Below are 20,651 nucleotides of genomic sequence, written 5' to 3'. Positions count from 1 at the left end.
ACTTGATATAAGGCAACTGCCAAGGTTCCTAGGTTTGTTCCAGTCTGTGCTTTGTTGCTTTACAAACAACAATTGAAATGAGTTCCATCAAGTGGTCAGCTGACAAAGTCAGCACTCTTACAGAGATGATCAGGTCCTGGGGCTCTATATCTTTACCTTTCGGTCCTTCAGTTCACAAGGGACAACAGGGCTCCCCTACTTCTCAGGTTGTACAACAGCCGAAAGTTGAATTTCTTCAAGGGCAGATTCCTTTCTCCATGGTCTTGGAAGTATCTCCCATCAGAAGCCACCCATTGCCATTTGGAATACACGCACACACACACACACACACACAGAGAGAGAGAGAGAGAGAGAGAGAGAGAGAGAGAGAGAGAGAGAACCATGATTGTGTCATAGGATTAATTTATCCCCTAAAGATATTAATTGTTAGCAGACAGGAAGGCTCTGTAAGTCCACCCCGCTATTCTGTGACCCCCTGGGGACTGATGACGTGCAATTAACATCCGTTTAATTGATGCACCTAGAGAGACTTAATCACACAGCCTTTATGAACTCTTGCTAGGCTAGCTTTGTGCAAAGACAGCTGCCCTTTGCTACCATACTTACAATGCAAACAAGAAATTGGCAGTTTCAGATCTAAGAGGTTCCTGTCTTTTACTGACTCTCTTGTCCACCCCCTTTCTGTTTTCACTGTTGCATTTCCTCAGTTTGAACATTTTCTTTTCGCACACACCCTTCTCTATCTCTGGAAAGGTCAAACCACTCCCATATCCTTCAGCAGTGTCTATTTGGTAGGCTGAGTTACATAGGATGCACCATGTGCATCAGTTGCTGCAACACACAACTAGTTTGCATCTAATGACTGAGCATTCCCAATTTGCTGCAGTGGTTAGAGTGTTGGACTGGGAGACCAGGGTTCAAATCCCCACACAGCCATGAAGCTTGGGCAAGCCACTATCTCTCAACCTAACCTTCCTCACAGGGTTGTTGTGAGGATAAAATGGGGAGGGAAAGAACCGTGTGCCTTGAGCTCCTTGGAGGAAAGGTGAAATATAAATGTAACAATAAATAATGTAACCAGCAGACTGCCTGCCTCATGCTTTTGTCAACCAATCTATATAAAGGCATTCTGATATTGGCAGGTTCATTTTCAGTACTTTTCTTCATGACCCTCTAACTGGAGTTCATCTTTTTCATAGCACCACATATTGGGTTGAAGTTTGAATGAAACGACTCTCCACAAGCCCATTTCCTGGTCAGTCCCTATCAACTCAGGCCTCAGCAGTATATATATATGAGGTTGGGGGCTTCCGCCTGCCACTGTATGCATCATTGTACAGTAGTACCACTGGTTACGCACTTAATTCATTCCAGAGGTCCATTCTTAACCTGAAACCGTTCTTAACCTGAGGTACCACTTTAGCTAATGGGGCCTCTCGCTGCTGCCACACCACCAGCGTGCGATTTCTGTTCTCATCCTGAGGTAAAGTTCTTAACCCGAGGTACTACTTCTGGGTTAGTGGAGTCTGTAACCCGAAGTGTTTGTAACCCAAGGTACCACTGTATCTCATTTGTCCTCCTTCCCTTCACAGTTTGGCAGGACCGAAGTCATTGACAACACCTTGAACCCTGACTTCGTGCGCAAGTTCATCTTCGATTACTTTTTTGAAGAGAAGCAGAATTTACGTTTTGATCTGTGAGTGACATCACTCGGGGCATTCTGAGTGTGGGCGAGGAGAAGGTGCAAAGAGAATTTCAATGGCCCCTCCGTGTGTCCTTTTTATGGTGCATTCATGACAAATTGTGCTCATTATGGCATTGGGGCAGTTATATGCGATCCCGCCTTCAATGCCATTTGAGCCTGCAAATGTTTTTGGGTAGACATATTGCTTTATTTCTAGTCAGTGCCGGTCCCTGCTGAAATGCTGTGATTTCTTATACCACAAATGTTCTAGTATATTCCGCACCCCCTCACTGTTGCTTTTCTATAGCGCAAGAGTGCTTCTCCAGATGGCAATGCGGTAGCGACACTGAGGAAGCACCACAGAACAATGAATAGAATGGACTGATGTGTGGATGGCCCAGTGTAAATCCACACACTGATCCACTAGTACTGTGTCAATGACACATTGCAGAATACAGTGGTACCTCGGGTTAAGTACTTAATTCGTTCCGGAGGTCCGTTCTTAACCTGAAACTGTTCTTAACCTGAAGCACCACTTTAGCTAATGGGGCCTCCTGCTGCTGCCACACTGCTGTAGCACGATTTCTGTGGTGGTGTGGTTAAGAGCGGTAGACTCGTAATCTGGTGAACCAGGTTCGCATCTCCGCTCCTCCACATGCAGCTGCTGGGTGACCTTGGGCTAGTCACACTTCTTTGAAGTCTCTCAGCCTCACTCACCTCACAGAGTGTTTGTTGTGGGGGAGGAAGGGAAAGGAGAATGTTAGCCGCTTTGAGACTCCTTCGGGTAGTGATAAAGCGGGATATCAAATCCAAACTCTTCTTCTTCTTCTCTTCTTAACCCGAGGTACTATTTCTGGGTTAGCGGAGTCTGTAACCTGAAGTGTATGTAACCCAAGGTACCACTGTACACCTGCAAAAAAGCATGCAGGCAGGCAGTCTGGAGAGGCCCAATGCCTATCAATAACATTTCTGGTTGGGCAACATCTGATGGCTTGGTGAGACAATATTGGAAAGAGAAAGCATGCACATTTCCCTTGCTAGGATTTGCAAAGACAGAAAGGAGCCCCAAGTGCATTGAAATTCAGCAGACTTCTTTTTATTCAGAGCTTCAAGGGCAGCAATAATTCCAATTAATCTCAGGATTATTGCCTTATCGAGCTAGGCTTTGTCAGTTCTCCTTTGGAATTCTTACACTGTTCTGCCCTGAAATTGGCTTCTCCAAAGTTCCTCCTTATTTAGGAGATCTGTACTTTATTGAGCAATGTTGCCAAAGGCCCTTGGCATGGGAAAAAAACCCCTTAAGGAGCAGAAAGTCATGCTGACACAAATTTCTTCCTCATAATTATTCTTTGCCATTTTATCCCCTACAAACCATTCTCCAGCACAGAACAGATACTATCCAAATAATTGTTTTTCCTGTATCAACAACTCTGCAGGACAGTTAGGCTTAGGAAAGAAAACTCCCATTTGTGCCAATAGGTCTTTTAGGTGTTTTAAAACCTAGTTGCTATGTGGGGAGGAGAGGGCAGCAAGGATTTTTGGACAGCTCCTGGTCGGACACAGGGTGGGGAGGGTTAACTCTTCCCTCCCTGGCAGCTACTCCTGCAAATCCCCACAGTCACTTTAACACAGCCTTCCACAACTGGGGGCCCTCCAGAAGTTTTGTACTACAGCTCCCATCAGTCCCGGCCAACACGGACCTGCTGGTTAGGGCTAATGGGAGCACATGTCCAAAATATATGGAGGGCCACAGGTTAGGAAACGGCAGGTTGCTTTAAGTAATGGATAAAGGAGACAGTTCAAGTCTGCTCTCAAGATGCAAAGCATACGAACCCACATAAGGAAAGTAGTGGGTTTGCTTGCCTGGCCTTAAAAACCATTGCAGCTGTTTCCTTCTCCACAGATGTTGCAGTCTCCTAGCTGCCATGCTCTCATTTGCTGCATAGGCTTTGCAAAGTACAAAATGCCAGGCAGGACATGGCTGTAATGTGACATATGGTTTCTGCTTCTCTTTCTGTGCAGCTATGATGTGGACTCCAAGAGCCCCGACCTGTCAAAACACGTAAGTTAAGGGCACATTCTCTGCTTCTTCGTGCGATCCTTTCACATCCATTCTGAGATATTTACCCATTCATCCTTGTCTTCCTTCCCCCCCCCCTACAATTCCATTGGCAGGAATATAGAAAACTGTCCTATCCTGCGTCAGAATATTTGCCTGTCTAGCCCAATATTGCCCACTCTGACTGGCAGCAGCTCACCTCAGTTTCAGGCAGAGGTCGTCTTCCCCGTCCTTTGCTAGCAGAACATTTCTTAACCAGAGATGCCAAGGATTTAACCCTGGACTATCTGCATGCAAATCATCATGTGCTTTGTACAATGGTCCCTCCCCTATGTTGTAAAACCCAGTTAAAATCCAGTCTTTTCTTTCTGCTGATTCTGTCTATACTTTGGTTCATTCTCTCTTTCTTTTTGTCCTTGTTGGATTATTGTAATTCTCTTTTTAATCAGTCTTCCCTGTTCCCAGCTTCGGTTTCTGTTTAGTATTCTGACACCTCCCTTATCTTGTCTGCATGCATGATTATGATAATAATTTCTCTGCTTTTAATTTATTTTAGCTGGTTATCGTTTCCTTTTCCTCATTTAGTTTAAGGTTCCTTTACTTGTTCTGTTGATTCATCCTCCAGTTCTTCTATCTCTAATTTCCCTACATCAGGGAATGGGGGGGGATGGGGGGGGACTCTAGACCTCCAGATGTGGCTGGACTACAACTTCCATCATCCCAGAACATTATTTACTTACTGTTTTTCTGTTGCCCATAGAAGTAAGGTGACCACGTGAAAAGGCGGGCAGGATTATTGTACCTTTTAATAACTGGTCAGAAGAGGAAATTTCAGCAGATGCTGGTGCAGCTGTTTGAGAAAATAGATGTGCAAAAATGTGACACACAGCTATTGAAAATAGGACCATTGTCCTCTTGCATGTGGCCACCCTAATAGGCAAGGGACCATATAGGGCCAGGAGCAACCAGTGAGGAGGGGCAGTGCTAATCTGGTCTCCTGGCGCTGGCATCGCTGTGTCTTACTGGGAGGCAGAGCTATGAAGCTGCAGAGAGTTGGTACCCTAGTGGAGCACTGCATCCATCTCCCCACCACTTCTCCCTTCTGGTAAGTCACAATGACTCTAGTGCCACGAGACCCAGTTAACCTTGGCCAGATCTGGTCCAGCAGGTTTAGGGCAGAAGCAGATTGGGGTCAAAGCCATGCACAAGGCATGGATGCTTCCAAGGGGCAGACAACGAGTCAAGACTGGGAAGGAATTCAGGGCAGGCCCAAAGCAGAGATTCACAGAGGATGGAAATCAAGCAGAAGCAAAAGTCCTGGAATAAGCAGGCAAAGTAGGTTTGAGGAGCTATGTCAGACAAAAACTCCTGGCCAGCCTACCATCTGTCTCCTCCAGCCTCTGTTTTACCAGTACAACCTGGAGTTGTTGAAGGTAGGACAGCCAAATTCATCTCAACTTCACTGCAAAGCAGGACCAAGCAGGACATGAACCCATCTGTGTACAGATGGATAGAAGCCAATCAGACCCAGACTCTGGCACTGGTATCCCACCCTCCTTGGACTAGATCTGAAACAGCTGCCTCTCCTGTGCTGTAGGATTAGAGCAGCATGCCATGGGCCCAGTTCAGGGATTATTGGTGTGCTAAGGAAGCCACTTCTTCTTAGTTCAGTTTCCCGTTGCTCCAGTAACGTCTGTTGCAAGGAGCCATGCAGCTTGGCTGAAGGGCTGATTTAATTCTCCTGCAGCTTTGGGGAAATTGAACCATCCTTAAAAAAACAAGTCAGCTCTTCCTCTTGCAAAATAATATATTGATATATTGTATCAGGCAGGAAATATTGATGTGCATGGTCTTTTTCTTCCATTTTTAACTGAAATGAAGAAATCCCCACAGGAATGTTGAATTTGTTGACTGGATTCTTCCATGAATAGATAAGGGTTTTACCAGGCCATCTTCTCATCTTCAGTTTCCAGGGATCCCTGGACAGAGGGAAATAGCTCCAATGGACCTGTGCTGTTTCATAATGATTATATTGATTTCCTTCATCAGGATTTCCTTGGCCAGACATTCTGCACACTGGGTGAGATTGTTGGGTCACCAGGAAGCCGCTTGGAGAAGCCATTGATGTGAGTGCTCACTCCCTACATCTGCTGGGGGCCTGATGGGTTGTTGTTGGTGGTGTTGTTTGTCTGCAAAGTTATAAAGTTAGGCAGAAAGCTTTAGCCATTACAAACCAATAGAGGATGAAATCACACAAGTCTTATTCCTATTTGAGATCCTTTGGTGTAACCTTTGTCTACCTGGTTCCTACAGGATGTTTTGGACCACAACTCCCATCTGCTCCAGCCAGCACAGCAATGACTGATGGGAGTTGTAGTCCTAAACATCTGGAGAGCACCAGGCTACTGAAGGCCACTGTACAGGTTTCCTGACTGATTCATAGTTGAGTAGATAAAAATGTGGGCTAGCGTTGCTGCTAATGCATGATGCAGCCTGCAGCCAAGGTGTTCTTGCCCAGTCAAATTAAATGAAAGCACAAGAGAAAATCATGCACATATATGCACTCCATATCAGTTCTGTAGCGGTTTAATAGTCACGGCTCCCCCCAAAGACTCCTGGGAATTACAGGCGAGGGTGCTGAGAATGAGCCTTTAGATTTTACCTCATGCATCTGAAGAAGTGGGCTTTAGTCTGTGACAGCTAATGCCATTATGCTACTCCTCTGGAAATCATAACCACATGACATAAGTTCTGCTAGCATTTACAGAGGGAGACATCTAATGTTTGGTTTCGCGCAGTGTCTTAAATGCTAAACACGTTTACTAGGAAATCAGTTCCACTGAAATCAACAATATTTTTGAGCAAATATGTTGATGTGGAGGCAGGGGAATGGAGAGCTAGGAATGCTAAATATATATTTTTCTTGAATATATGTATATGTGTGCTGCAGATAACATCCAGCTCCTTGAACCTTTTCTCTTGGCTAATATATATAATCCACATCATTTATCACATTTCTTTCTACTCTCTGGACTCACTAATGCATCCCACAGTGGCATCTGCCTCTTATTTAATTTGCAATCTGCATTAGCTTGTATTGGAAATGCCTATCTTGGTTAGTTTTCTTTCATATTTCTAGAAAAACAAATATAATTTTTGAGGATTCCTCCCTCCTCCCCGGGTATAATGCTTTTACATATGTCTTTATTGAATTTCAAGTTATTATTTTTGGTCCCGTTCTCCAGTTTCTCAAAATTACTTTCGGTGCAGATTTCCAATGCATTTCCAACTACCTCCAGCCCTACATTTATTTATTTTTATTTTTCATTTTTAACATGACATCTATCTCTTTCAAAAGTAATGCTGAACCCATCTTAGGATGATACACTGTGGCCAGTCTCAGGCTTATGCCCTCTTAGATTTTATGAAAGAGAAAAATGGAAACTTCTGCTCGTGATTTGAAGCAAGCTGTAGTTTCCCATTTTTTCCAGACACAGGAAACTGTGATTTGTACATAGTCATTTAATAAAGTAGGATATTGTTTCAAAAACAATCAATAGCAGCTGTGCCATGATCCCATTTTGTATCGGGGTCCCAGGGCTGCTTTTTGAAACATGGCTAGTCTTAAGCCAACTGCTTAAAAATATGTGTAAAGTCCCATCTAGTTTGACACTAAGCAAATCCTTTTTGCTGTTCTGTTTTACTTATTTCGATGCTCTGTTTTGATTGCCCTGCTGATTCTTCTCTTGTGTTACATTTTGGATTAATTGTCTGGACTTGAATTTCCTTTAACCGTGAATTCTTCTCCACAGACTCTCCCAGCTCACTATGCCCTGTTACCTCTTCAGCTTCTGACTCTCCCTCCCCCCCATTTTTCTCCCTCAATGCTATTTTTCGTTCTAGCTTTTAAATTTTAGAATGCCAACCTGTTGCCCTCCAGACGTTTTTGGACTGCAGCTCTCACCAAGCCCATTCTGCATGGGGAAGCTGGTTTGGGGCTGATGGGAGTGATTGTTCAAAACAGCTAGAGGACACTAGATTAGTCAAAGCACAGAGGCGGAGCTAGCTGCTCCAGCTTCAGGCTATGCACCTGGGGGCGGGGCTAGCCACCCGTGGGGGTGGGGCGGCAGTGTCACCCCCCCCCCTCAGGGATGACACCTCAGGTGGACCATACCTACTCTACCCCCCTTCCTCCGCCAGTGCCAAAGTAGGTTTAGGAAAACTTTCAGGATATCAGCCTAGCAAAATCTTATGTTAGATAAACCCTGGTGTTTTTTAGGAAAGTCATGGGGATGCCGACTGTGTCCTGCAGTTGACCCTCCCTTCTGAACTCACAATGGGAAGCAACTGTTGGGAGTGCAAAACTCTGACAATACAGTCATACAAGTGTAGCTTTCCATTCCCTCCAGAGCCCCAGGAAGGCAGCAGGTGCCAAGGGTAGGCTTGCCATGGGTCAGGAAAATTCCTGATATGTCCTGGTTTTCGGGGGGGGGGGATTTTGCCGAAGTGGCAAAATGTCAGGGAAAACCCGGGTGTATGGCAGCTCCAAAAGCTTGAAATTACTATGGGGGGGAAGGTCTCCCCAAACCTAAAAAAGCTCAACAATTTTGGTGGGTTTCTAAAGAAAAGCTCAACAATTTTGGTGGTCTCCTAAAAAAAAATTCAGCAACTTTGCGGGTGTCAGGAATTTTAATTTTAAAAATATGGCAACCCTAGCTAAGGGACCACTTCCAATTGCCAGACATAATTGGAAATGAAGATTCATAGAGTGGGGAAAAAAGATTCACTTTTTCTGTCTTTTGAGAAGCTGCTTTTTAATTCAAAAGCACCACGGGAGGGTGACTGCAAGGAGCAAGGCAGTCCTTCCTAGTGGGTGGGGGGCATTATGGAAACCCACTGTGGAATTAATTATCATTACTGCTGGAAATAAGTCAGAACCCCATGCTTTCTCCTTAGAGAAGCAGCAGGTACAAAGTGCCGACCCTGACTGGATATAAAGAAACAATAAAGGGAAGCAGATTTCCAAATCATTATTTAATCCTTGCACTGCTCTTCTCATGTGTAAAAAAACACACTCCCAATTCTCATTTGTTTCTGCCTCACAGGAACCCTGTAATATAGGTCATTGTTATTCCCATTCTATAGGCAGGGGAATAAAGACTGGGGCATAGTGACTTGGATCCTGAGACCTGTCAGCAGAAAGAACTGTGTGGGGAAAGGACTTTATCTCCCCACCCCACACACATACTGCACTTCCTGAAATGTCTGTTGGGAAAGTTGTGCAAGGTGCCCACACCAAACTTATGACTCCACCTCCTCCTTCCCCAGCAGCCTCCTGTGGCTCTTTCCACACTGTTCAAGGGGATTCTCCAACTCCCCTGCAATGTTTTTCAGTGGTGGGGAGAAAATAATGTAGCAAAGAGGATTTGCATCACCCAAAAAAGAAGACAAAATAAGATACTATTTTGCATAAAACTACATATGGTGATTTATGTATATAGATGCAAATTTAGAAATAATTACAATAAATACATCTTGCCATACCGTAGATTCCGGCATATAAGACGACTTTTTAACCCCGGAAAAGAGGTTAAAAAGTCGGGGGTCGTCCTTTATGCCGGGTATAGGTGGCGCGGAGCAGAGCAGAGCCCGCCCCACGCCCCCCGCTGCTGCAGCAGCAGCTCCAAAACAGCAGCGGCGGGCAGCGGGCTCCACTCCACGCCGGGAGAAAGCCGCCCAGCGTGGACACCCCCCCCCCGCTGTTTCGGAAGCAGCTGCAGGGGTTGCAGGCTCCGCTCCGCACTGGGTGGCTTTCTCCTGGCGCAGAGCTAGAGTACAGAGGCCATTTTGGACCTCTTGTTCTCGCACAATTTCAGGCTGAGATCTCGCCCTGAAAAAAGCATTTGCCGGGTATGCAATCTCGCACAGTGCCCCAAAACACATGTGTGCCATGTGACTCACACAGGATTTCAGACCTGGAAGATGGTGTCCCAGATTTGGGCCACGCCATATTGGAGGGTATGCTATGGGAAGCCCCCCAAGCAGGACATGATCACATGCTCTGCTCATGTTCCTTATCAATTAGTATTTAGACATGTAAAATATAATCTTATCCTCCATGAAAACAGCAACCCTTCCTAGGCCACAATGCAGAATCATTTTGTGTTTAGCGTGGACAGACTGATTGGACCGCAACAGGCAGAGCCAGCGAGCTGTCAGGGAGCTCACGGCAAACCAGCAACTGCACTGATTTAATAACAAACACAGAGGGGAGCAGAAGATGTACCTCTACATCAGCACAATCTTCGTTCTGCTTGGATCTCCAGGAGGTGTGAGCAGGCCTTTCAAGCACAGCTACAGAACCCATGTTTTGGCATGTGTCTCTTCCCCCCTCTCCCTCCAGGTACCAGGCATATTTTTGACAGAAGATGCAGGAGCTGCTGACACAGCACTTTGCCTTTTCATCTCCTAGTCTGTGATTTGGTGCTAATAGTATGAAGGAGAGGGTGGCCTGGGAACAGCCAACTCCTGGGAGACAGAACGTAATTGGCCTCTGTGTTTTGAACATCTGTTTGCAGCCTACTAAGTTAGAGAGTTGCTTCAGTGAAAGTGATAATGGAACACAGAATGAAGCGTTTGCTATTATTAATCCACAGACCCATACTCAGCATACCCAGGGGACCAGCTAATAATAATAATAATAATAATAATAATAATAATAATAATAAACCCACCCGGCTGGGTTACCCCTGCTCCCTGGGCAGCTTCCAGCACAAATAACAACACAATAAAACATAATAAATTTTGGTGTGTGAAGTAGAAAATCTAAACTCTACCTGCTACCCCACCCTGGATGCACAAACACAGTTAGATTTATGGTCAACTTCTGTGATCAGCATTTTACTATTAAACCACTGGTAATTTACAAAGTGCTGTTTTATATTTATTCAATTTATTAGTCACCCACAACAAGGCCTCAAGTCAACTTATGGTAAGGGACAGGAATGTCTCAGGTCTTAATGCTCAACTGCACTGGACGTTTTTCCCTTAGGATGTCACCATATGGGGCTTTCTACTGCTCCCCATTTAGTGTTTTCGCCTCATCAGAAGATGTGCCTTGACAAAGTGCAACAGAATGGAAGGCATGGGCAGATTCTGCATTTCCAACACACCTTGCTGGCCATTGACATGAGTTTGCAGCCACTTATTGCAGTCGGCCTCTAGCTCTAATTGGCTTTTTTCACAGCCAGGATGTCCTCCTCCAGCAAAGGTCTGGGACATGTGGGCAGTGGGAACAGCATGCTGGAGAGCTTTTCTGACCTTTCCAGTCACAATTGTGGGCCTCTCCTCATTGCTGATTCTGAAATCCCATGCTAGCAAAATAGCGGCAGATTTCTTAAGCACAGTTTCCAGCTAAGCTAATTCAAGATTGTTTCTCCTCTCCTCATATGATGCCTGTGCTTTGAGAGTTTTTGACTTTTTAAACCAAGGATAAATGATTCATTATCCTTCCTCCCCCCCCCAACCCCGCTCCCACATCCTGGATTCAGCACGGTTTCCATGCATGACAGTCATTTGTCACTTGAATCTCGATTTCTATTACAGAAGTCATTCTTCACCATTCCAAATGTGTTTGGCACATTGGGTGCACCCCTTTGCTTTGAGAGATGCTAGTGCACAAGTAAAGCATGCTATGCATCTTCCAAAGGGCAAGTTCAGTACATCTCAGGCAACAGGAGAGTTAAGTAGAAGCTACTCAGTCAGGTAGCTGATGTGCTTTCATAATGAGGGGATGCATAGAATCAAGCTAGCTCCTCCTGTTCAGATACACAGAATGTGAAGGAGAAGACTCTGCTTGCTCTAGAGATAAATGCAATTGGCTGGGGGCTCCACTTCCCCCACTGGAGGTAGCAAGGTATCAGGGGGAGTGATCCTCAGCTGTCACTTGTCGGAACTGTGCCAGGACTGAGCAAAGTCATAATAGCTCTAGGGAAGTAGCAAAGTGGGAGAATAATTTCCGCGCGTCCTTCTCATGGGTGCTGCTTAGATGGATGGGCAGATGAGGCAGTGACTCTGAAGCCACCTGGGAGCAATTCCCACTTGCCACCCATTGCCACATCACCCACCTGCTCACCCACGCAAGCAGTACAAGTCAGAAGGAAGCAAATAACTGCCTCTGGAGCTTTCCTTTGTGTGTGTGGATGTTCTGCACTAGCCCAGCTTTCATAGGCATGACTGGAAGCTGCAGCTGATTCTCGTGACAAGCATGGAGAGGGATCTCCCGTTCTTGCCATCTGTACTGACTTCTAGAACATGCACAGCCGTGGGCTTGACTTTGTGCATTTTCTTCATCGTGAAAGCAGTGAGCAAGTCAGCTCTGAAATCCAATGGCAATCTGCTGAGCCACTGGATAGGATGTCAAAGGAGGCTCTTTTGTGGCCTCACTGTGCCCCTCAATCTGGATCTCACACATATATATTTTTACAATTTTGTTTATGCATTTTCACTTTTAACATTTGTCATCATACACAAATCTTAATCATTTTACAAGTAGGATTCTCAGAATCCTCGGACTTCCCTCCACCCCTCTGTGGTTTCCCCAGATATTCTTTTCAAACTGCATCTTATCATATTCCCCATATTTTCTTAAATCTCAATTTTTATCATAATTCTCGCTTCATTCAACCTGGATCTCACATAAATGGCATGGCAGAAAACGGGGCAAGTGGTCAAAGTGTCATTAAAATGGAATATTGTTGTGTGGGACAGCTTGACACTCCTGGATATGTGCATATTTTGCAACAGCAGCCACACTCGTATTCTCAGCAGTCTCCTCTCTGTACCAATGGTTTGGTTGCATATTGCATAATGCTAATGTTCAGCAACCCAAAACATGGTTATGTGGATTGACCTGACCTTGGAAGGCAGCCAGGGTGGTGTTGGGAAGCTTGGCCTTGCCCTACTGACCCATAAAGAGGCAAGCTGAGACTGACTTGGCTGCCTTGCCATTCATGGATTCATCTTCCTCACAGCCCCTGAAAGAGCCGCAGGAAAATACTGGATGTAGTAGGCTGGCTAACCATTTCTGCACAACATCATTTCACATTAAATTGTATCACCCCTGACTTGACTACCTGTTTCTATTTGTCCTGTATCTTCTGTGATCCTTTACCTTGAACCTGCTGCTGATCCTAAATTTCTTCTTAGTCCTGCCTATTTCCCTCCCTCCTGCGTGGTGTAGTGATTAAGAGCAGTGGACTCATAATCTGGGGAACTGGGTTCGTGTCTCCGCTCCTCCACATGCAGCTGCTGGGTGACCTTGGGCTAGTCACACTTCTCTGAAGTCTCTCAGCCCCACTCACCTCACAGAGTGTTTGTTGTGGGGGAGGAAGGGAAAGGAGAATATTAGCCGCTTTGAGACTCCTTCAGGTAGTGATAAAGCGGAATATCAAATCCAAACTCCTCCTCCTCCTCTTCTCCTTCTCCTTCTTTGTGTTTTAGAACCAGACCCTCTCTTGCCTCTGTCCTTTGATGGAGAGTTGATCACCATGTAGGTATTAGGGCTCAGAGTGGGTGTTCAATAGAGCAAGGTACATTATATTAATAGCCACACCGGTGCTGCTGGAAGCTGATCAGGCTGACTCTTGCTCACTGAAGGCAAGTGCAGGATAAATTCCCCTCTTCTTCTGGGAGAAACAGCAGCAGGCAAATCCATGTCCTCGGACTCTGCAGTTTTCTTAATCAATGTTCTCTCCAGCTGGTAGGGAGAGAGGTTGCCTCACTTCGCTGTCAGTAGCTGCAGCTGTGATGATCCGTCATCTCTGCTCCTTTGCCACCTACCATCACTCTGACTGCATGGTGACCAAAGCCTGAACGTGAGGCTGGTGGTGGAGAGACAAAAAAAAGCCTTGCTGAGCCTCAGAATGTAATCTCAGCCCTCCAGTTGGAGCAGGAAATGGCCGAGTTTCACAGTAGAAGCAGAGCATGGCTCTCAGAATTTGGCCACAGCCTATTTCCCCCTCTTTTCCTGTGCTGCTGACATCACAAAAAAGCAGCAAAGAGGATAGGTATATAATAATATGTGTTACCCACTTGGAGCCCTCTTTAAATAGGAAAGGGTATGAGGTAATAATGACCTGGAAGCAGACTGCATGCCATAGTTTGATCCTGGCTTGTTTGAACAAACTAGTATTTAAACCTGGTGCCCTTCAGTAGTAGCTGGGCCTTATGGGTACAGTGGTACCTCGGGTTAAGAACTTAATTAGTTCTGGAGGTCCATTCTTAACCTGCAACTGTTCTTAACCTGAGGTACCACTTTAGCTAATGGGGCCACCCACGCGATTTCTGTTCTCATCCTGAAGTAAAGTTCTTAACCCGAGGTACTATTTCTAGGTTAATGGAGTCTGTAACCTGAAGCATCTGTAACCCGAGGTACCACTGTATTTTAGTCCAACAACATCTGGGGGCATCAGGTTGAGGAACGCTGATTTAAGCTCACCATAGAGTTTTCCCAAGACACAAGGAACTCTGCTTAATTTAAAAGCAGTAACATTGCTTCTTGCTTCCTCTTTGCACCCACATTAGAGAAGAGGAGAGGGGGAAGCATGTGTGCCTGGGGCTAACTAAGGCTTGTTCCCATATACTAAACTATGGTTTAGGATTATGTACAAAATGGGCAACAGTGATGCTTGAGTCCACTACCTGTGAATGTCCTAGGTCTTGGGCAAAAAGCCACCTGATAGCTGAAAAATGCCAAATTCTGGCAGAAGTCATCACTCTTCAGAAAGGTGTTGCCGCTGGTCCCCAAAATACTATCACTTTGGCCTCTGCTGTTCCATATCAGATCACTTTGACTCAGACTGATTCAATGAGATCATCATTTGCTTATGATGAAACAATCCTGTGTCTACCCTTCTTCATACCTGTGAAATACAGGACAGTCTCATGTCCTTGCAGGGTGGAAGGAAACCCAAAATGATTAGAAATTGCTGCTTTCCAGATGCGTCTCTGAGCCATGGCTCTTCCCGAGCATTCGGGGAGAAGAGGAAGGAATATTAGAGTCAGGTTCTATAAATGTTATCAAGGAAGCTGCATCAGTAAAGGAGGGGACTTGATCACAGTCTCTGTAGCTGTGGCCCCCAAACCAGGGAATACAGGGGAAGTCCAAAGGTTTAACTGTTCTTAGCAGCCTGGAAGAGGTTGGAGCGGTGAGCTCAACCTCGTCATGGCAGCAATGAGTCTCCAACTTACGTGCAAACACTAAGTTGTTAATTTGAATTCCAGAGCCCGGGTCGAACTTTTGTCAAGGTCACGGCGTGCTTGATCATTGGCAAGCGTGCAGATTCTGTCATGATGTTATCTCTCTGGATGCAATTTCCCTCAGAGTCTGTAGCGGGTTTTCAAGAAGTGAGAATTTTTGTGGGGTGAGTGCTTATGGACAAAAAGCAGGGTTCTGGAGAAACACAGCCAGAGGTTTCTTCTCCCCAGTACAGCCAGATGAGCCTATTGCCTGCTGTTAATGAGAGGCTGTTTGTGAGCTAATAAGGCAACTTCACTGCTAGACATCTCTGAGCTCAGTGATTTTGGCATGGGATCCAAGAGGGTCCCATTGTGAGCCCAGGGAGAGCAAGGGCCATATTGGAATTTCCATTTTGCACCAGGGGGCTGATTCACTGTTCAGTAGCTTAACTCGGAGGATATCTTGAATCATTTGCCATTATTTTATTAGGTTGAGGTCTGAGTCACACACATGCATGTAATTGCTCAGTATATCTTTTTGCTCGGTTACTTACCACGAACTCAAAAGGTTGCTATTTGAGCTGACATGTGAAGTGATATGAAAGCCCTGCCTTTCTAATATTTGATCTGCAAGCATAGTTTTGATCATGTAAGTTGTTGCTTGGTGTAGCAGGAACCAAGCAAGGAACAAACACATGGGAAACTCAACATGAGACTAGACTGCAGCTTAAACTCACTGGCATCTGATATGTTTTCAAAAAAGGCCTTTCCAGCTCTTCCCACTCCAGCTGATTATGGGATGTGCAGAAGAGCCTCCACACAGAGCTGGTCTGCCCATGAGGTTCACTGAGGCAGCTGCATAAGGTGGTGGAATTCTGTGGGGCAGCACCCACATGGGGCAGCACCCACCCATGCCATCACCACCAGAGAAGAGAGGAGAAGCAGTGGCTTCTGGTAAGATCTTGTGAGTGCTGTGCAAGATCTCGCAAGACTTTCACAAGATCTCACTGGAAGTCGCAACTGCCTCATGATCCTGGTAAGTGAGGCTTCGGCAAGGGAGAATGGGGACACCTTTCTGTTTCGCCTCAGGCAGTTAACCTAACTAAATGTATTGAATGTTTGTATTGAAGTCTATGATCCCTTAAGTGTCCTGGTCCAAAGCTACACAGAGCTTCGAAGCTAGTAACCACCATATTTAGGACAGGACATCAGAACCAATTCCAGTCTATACTGTTGCATTGGATGAACAGGAAATGATGCACAGAGAGAGCACACGCACAGAAGTACGGAATCAGAAGGAATTAGGCGTCTTTCTTTCCTTTCCCCTTTTCCAGGATGGGAGCCTTTACATTACATTCCAAAACCGGGAAGCCTATGCCATCTGTCTCCAATGGGTAAGTCATGCCGAAGCCTCTTATTCTCCTACCCTAGAAATAACCCTGTTATTTTCTACCATAGCTTGGCATGTAGGCATATATTAAGGAACCAAGTGCTAGAGGAGAAAGTGGGAGGAGAAAGGCTGTTAATTCCAGCACTGACCTAGCACATTTCACCCACTGCTAAATATAAGCGTAATTTGCACAAAGAACACCAGTCTTTCTTACCCAATGGTGGTACCTCCACATGGTTGTCCTACGCCATTCTGAGCATGATGCTGTGGGCTGGAGTAGATTTTTCACTATGCAGATGGAATTCCACATTGCTGGAGAGAACTAGGTTAGTGCTATCATCCCCACCCCTGTTCAGATGATATTTCCATTGGGTTTGCACACAGCTGAGACCAGCCCATTGTTTCTAACACTATTTTCAGTGTTAGCAATACTTATGTCATCAATCCTCATAAGAACATAGTGCATATGGCTGACTCTAGGTAATAGAGGAAGAAGAGAGAGGAGATGTGTAACATTCAAAGCAGGTACTGCCATACATGGACGGTGCAAAAAGGGGCATTCCAGATTCTTCTTTGTCCTTGATACATCACAGAATCAGCCATAGGCTCAGAGGTAGATTTGTGCCTTATTATTTTATGTAGGCATTTTATTTCATAAATTTTATGCACCTTGAGATTACAAAAAAACAAAAACAAAACAAAACACAACGAGGTTTACAATGAGAAATTTTTTTTTTTGTAAAAGCAATGAAAAACAACTATTTAAAACATTAAAAAATAAAATCAGCAGTACACTAAAAACAGATTAAAACACACTGGATTGAGCAGGGATTTTTTTTTAATTGGATCATTCATATCTAAATGCATTTATCAAACTTTTCATAGCAAGAAAACTTCTTATGCAATTGGCAAAAATATAAAACATTTAAAATTATTGATAAAAAGTGGTGAAAGGGTGCCTGCAAACACTCAGTTCTTAACAGCACACTAACCGAATCGTGATCTTACTGCTGCCTAGTTATGGGGCATGCTTATGCTTATATGTGATGTCAGGAATGGGCTAAGTAGAGACATGGCTGCTGAAAGCAGGATTGAAAACATACACACATGCATCAGCTGGTGGGTGTGGAGTTTGATCCTGCTTGCTTCAGGCAGGCCAGTGAGATCCTGTTGCAAACTGGCTGGCAATACCCTTCAGTAAGCAGGATTGACATTGGCCCACACATTAGCTGATGTGCAGGGAGTTCAGTTGCACTTGGTCAACGTCACCCACCACCTCTTTGGGCCAAGTTTGACAGGTGGGTGGGACAACCCCCCTATCAATCACATGGCACCAGTGTGATGCTAGATGACCGACAGATGGCCTGGGTGGGGGTAGGGGAGATAAATGAATGGCCCATTGGGTCAAAAAACTTCCCCAGCCCAGTTTCTCTTCCTTCCTTTCTGGCAGTGGAAAGGTAGGATAGAACTGAAAATTATATAATCATGTCTCCTGCATATTCCAGCAACCATCACTGCTGTCGCATGTAGTAGGGTCCATGCATGCTTCCCTCCCAGTAAAGTACTGCAGTTTCCCCAGTAAACCCAGTCTTAATATTTGTTCCTTTTATTTCTCACATATTTATAAACCTGAAGAAATTTGTCCCAAGGCCACACACATGTGCACAATTGCACTACTGTCATATTTCTCTTTAGCAGAGTTAGTGTGTATACCAAACAAGGCACAGATTTTCACACTCTGCCTGTCTATCCTTAGGGAGCCTAGTTAATCTGGCATGACCCCTATGTATACAATTAACCCCCCCCAAAAGTGAAATGAGATGTGGGGCACATAGTGAAAGAGGGCAGTTTGTAACCAATATGAATCACAATTGTAGAAAAGACGACTGGGGTGTCTTCTTGTACAGAAAGAGCCAAGGAGCACCAGCCCACATAATTCAATTAATTTGCATGATACTGGACACTTATTTTAAAATCCAGATTGCTCCAGACATGTGGTAAATCAGTGGTCTGACTCTGTTGTCCCAAGGGATGGGCAAATCTGTAAAATTTAGTTTATCTTGGTTTCTCATTTTCCCAACCTTGATTTCAGTTCTCCACATTTTTCACATGTTTGAAATGTTTTTTAAGTCCTCATGAAAAACCAGTGTTTTAGTCTGAATTTCTCCTGTGTACACATTTCTTTGCAGTTTTGTCTAATATACACATTTCCCAAAGTAAATTTCCCTAATGCAGTGCATTTTGTATGCCATTTTCACAGATACATTCCATTTTACGAACACTTTACCCTCATATTCTGCATTTCTGTACACATTATTGGCCTGGAGAACTACATTGCAAAATTCAGAGAAGTGCAAATTTCAAAGGATGACTGTGTTTTAGGTCCCATATTGTTTCTGAAAGTGTGGATTAGGTAGATTCAACTTTAAATGCAAAGTAAATCAAATTTATCCACCATCCCTAATTGTCACCGCCACAAATTAGGACTTCATGCCCTACTCCTAGCATGAGTGGTGGTGCTCAAAATTGCAACTTGTGTTCATGGGAAATTGTTCAGATGACCAATTCGCTACACGCGCAACAAACATTGTGCTCGAATACCTACTTTTTCCTCTTGTGCAAGAAGTTGGTCAAGAACTGAAACCATAATTAAGGTAGCCCATGGGTAATGTCGTTTTTGGAATTTCTTTTACAAAAATTTGACGTCTGGGAAAAGGTCACATCAGTTGCTTACTGTCTTACTCCTAATTTCCAAACCCCATCAAACAAATAAACTTGTCATCTGGCCTGCAGGATGAATTCATTTTGAGTGATCATTACCCAGCAGGGCTTCCTGCTCTTGTGGAATTGAATGGACAGAATGATTGTAAATCACAAAGCTGGCCAAAATTGTTCTATTCAAAGATGCTGACAGTAAAAAGGAGGGCGGGGGGGGGTTGTTGAAGTAAACCTCTTTTCTTAGTTTTGCTCCATGGTGAGTTGTGTCTCTCAATGTCCTACTTACTTGTGCACTCAAAATAAATATTTCAGTTTGTCTCAAGCTACAGAACCAGTAGCACAAATCGACCAAAAGCTTCATCTTTTCATCTGGGGAGGAAAAAACCCTTCTTGGCTTCTCCTTTATTTTGCCACCTTCAGAAATGTTTGCGGATGCAATTCAAAGTACACTTATCAGGTGTGAGTCCCAAAGAACACAGTGGGACTTACTTCTGAGTAAGCATGCACAGGATTGGCTGAAAGTGGCCGTTCAGTTGGACTCTTTTATTTATTTATAATAGTTTAATGTTTCAGCCTCCAGCAAAACTTCCCAGACAAAAAAATAAAAACCAACAGCAACCAAATAAATTAAGCAACAGAATCACATCCCTAATGCAGCAGGGCCTCATGTTTCAAGCTGGGGCTGAGGATAGATCCCAGGTCTGAAAACCACCATAGCAAAATGCTAGTCTTTGAACATGGGAAGCCCTAGCCCATATTCCCATCTAAGCTTTCTGCATGATCTTTGGGAAGTTAGACTTTTTCCAGCCAGAAAAAGCTGGGAAACTACTTACACCTGCAAATAAGATTTCAGAAGGGCTCACTGTAATCGTTATCGAGCAGTTGCAACAAGCTTCTTTGAAGTTTCCGTGTGAGCGCTAAACAACTGATTGATGCTGACAGCATGCCTTCACAGGGGCTCACTGCAGTTGCCAATCAGCCTATAGTGCAGCCAATACCAGGGGGACTTGCTGGCAGCATCGATCAGTTGCTTGCTCTTTCTTCATCTTCTTCCCAGCTGCTGAACCATTTTCTTTCTTCTTGCAGGGGGATTCCAGGGAAGAAGTGTGGCACCATTATCCTGTCAGCTGAGGAACTGGGTAACTGCCGAGTAAGTAATTCTCTGCTCTTTGAGCTTCTGGTCAGGCCTCTGCTCCTGAGGGAGCAAGGGAAGCTCCTATCTGCTAGTGTCTTGAGTTCAAAAAGCCAAAGAGCTCTAGGGATAATCATATATAACAAGGTGTTTTCTTCTCTAAGTCCTTACCATACTTCATGGCTCGTGAAGATCAGCTGTATAATAATGCAGAGTATGGTGAGAGAGGCTGAGACACAGACAAAGTAGATACCCTGACAATTTTTCCATGCAACTGTTCATCTCATTTGAGTGCTTCTACAATGCATGCTGGCTTGTACATTTCTAGCGTTGGCACACAAAATTTCTCACCCTTGCAGATGGTATGCTGGCATGCCAATTCTGCCTTGTATCCATCAACCCACAGGCTGGCAGGGCGTCGTGAGGAATG

At 44.7% G+C, this 20,651-nt stretch overlaps 1 protein-coding gene across 1 annotated transcript in view; it reads left to right on the top strand.

Annotated features, from left to right (window-relative positions):
• Window positions 1-20,651, top strand: part of LOC310764286 (copine-5-like) — a 127,999-nt gene that overhangs the window by 44,891 nt on the left and 62,457 nt on the right. The window contains exons 3-7 of the mRNA XM_083617874.1: window positions 1,540-1,696; window positions 3,707-3,746; window positions 5,793-5,869; window positions 16,316-16,375; window positions 20,176-20,239. Of these exons, the coding sequence (XP_083474000.1) occupies window positions 1,540-1,696; window positions 3,707-3,746; window positions 5,793-5,869; window positions 16,316-16,375; window positions 20,176-20,239 (398 nt within the window). The remainder of the gene's footprint in view (window positions 1-1,539; window positions 1,697-3,706; window positions 3,747-5,792; window positions 5,870-16,315; window positions 16,376-20,175; window positions 20,240-20,651) is intronic.

Source organism: Podarcis filfolensis (genome assembly GCF_964270895.1).
Source record: "Podarcis filfolensis genome assembly, chromosome: 6".
Taxonomy (NCBI): Eukaryota; Metazoa; Chordata; class Lepidosauria; order Squamata; family Lacertidae; genus Podarcis; species Podarcis filfolensis.
This window is presented reverse-complemented; position numbering and strand designations above follow the sequence as displayed.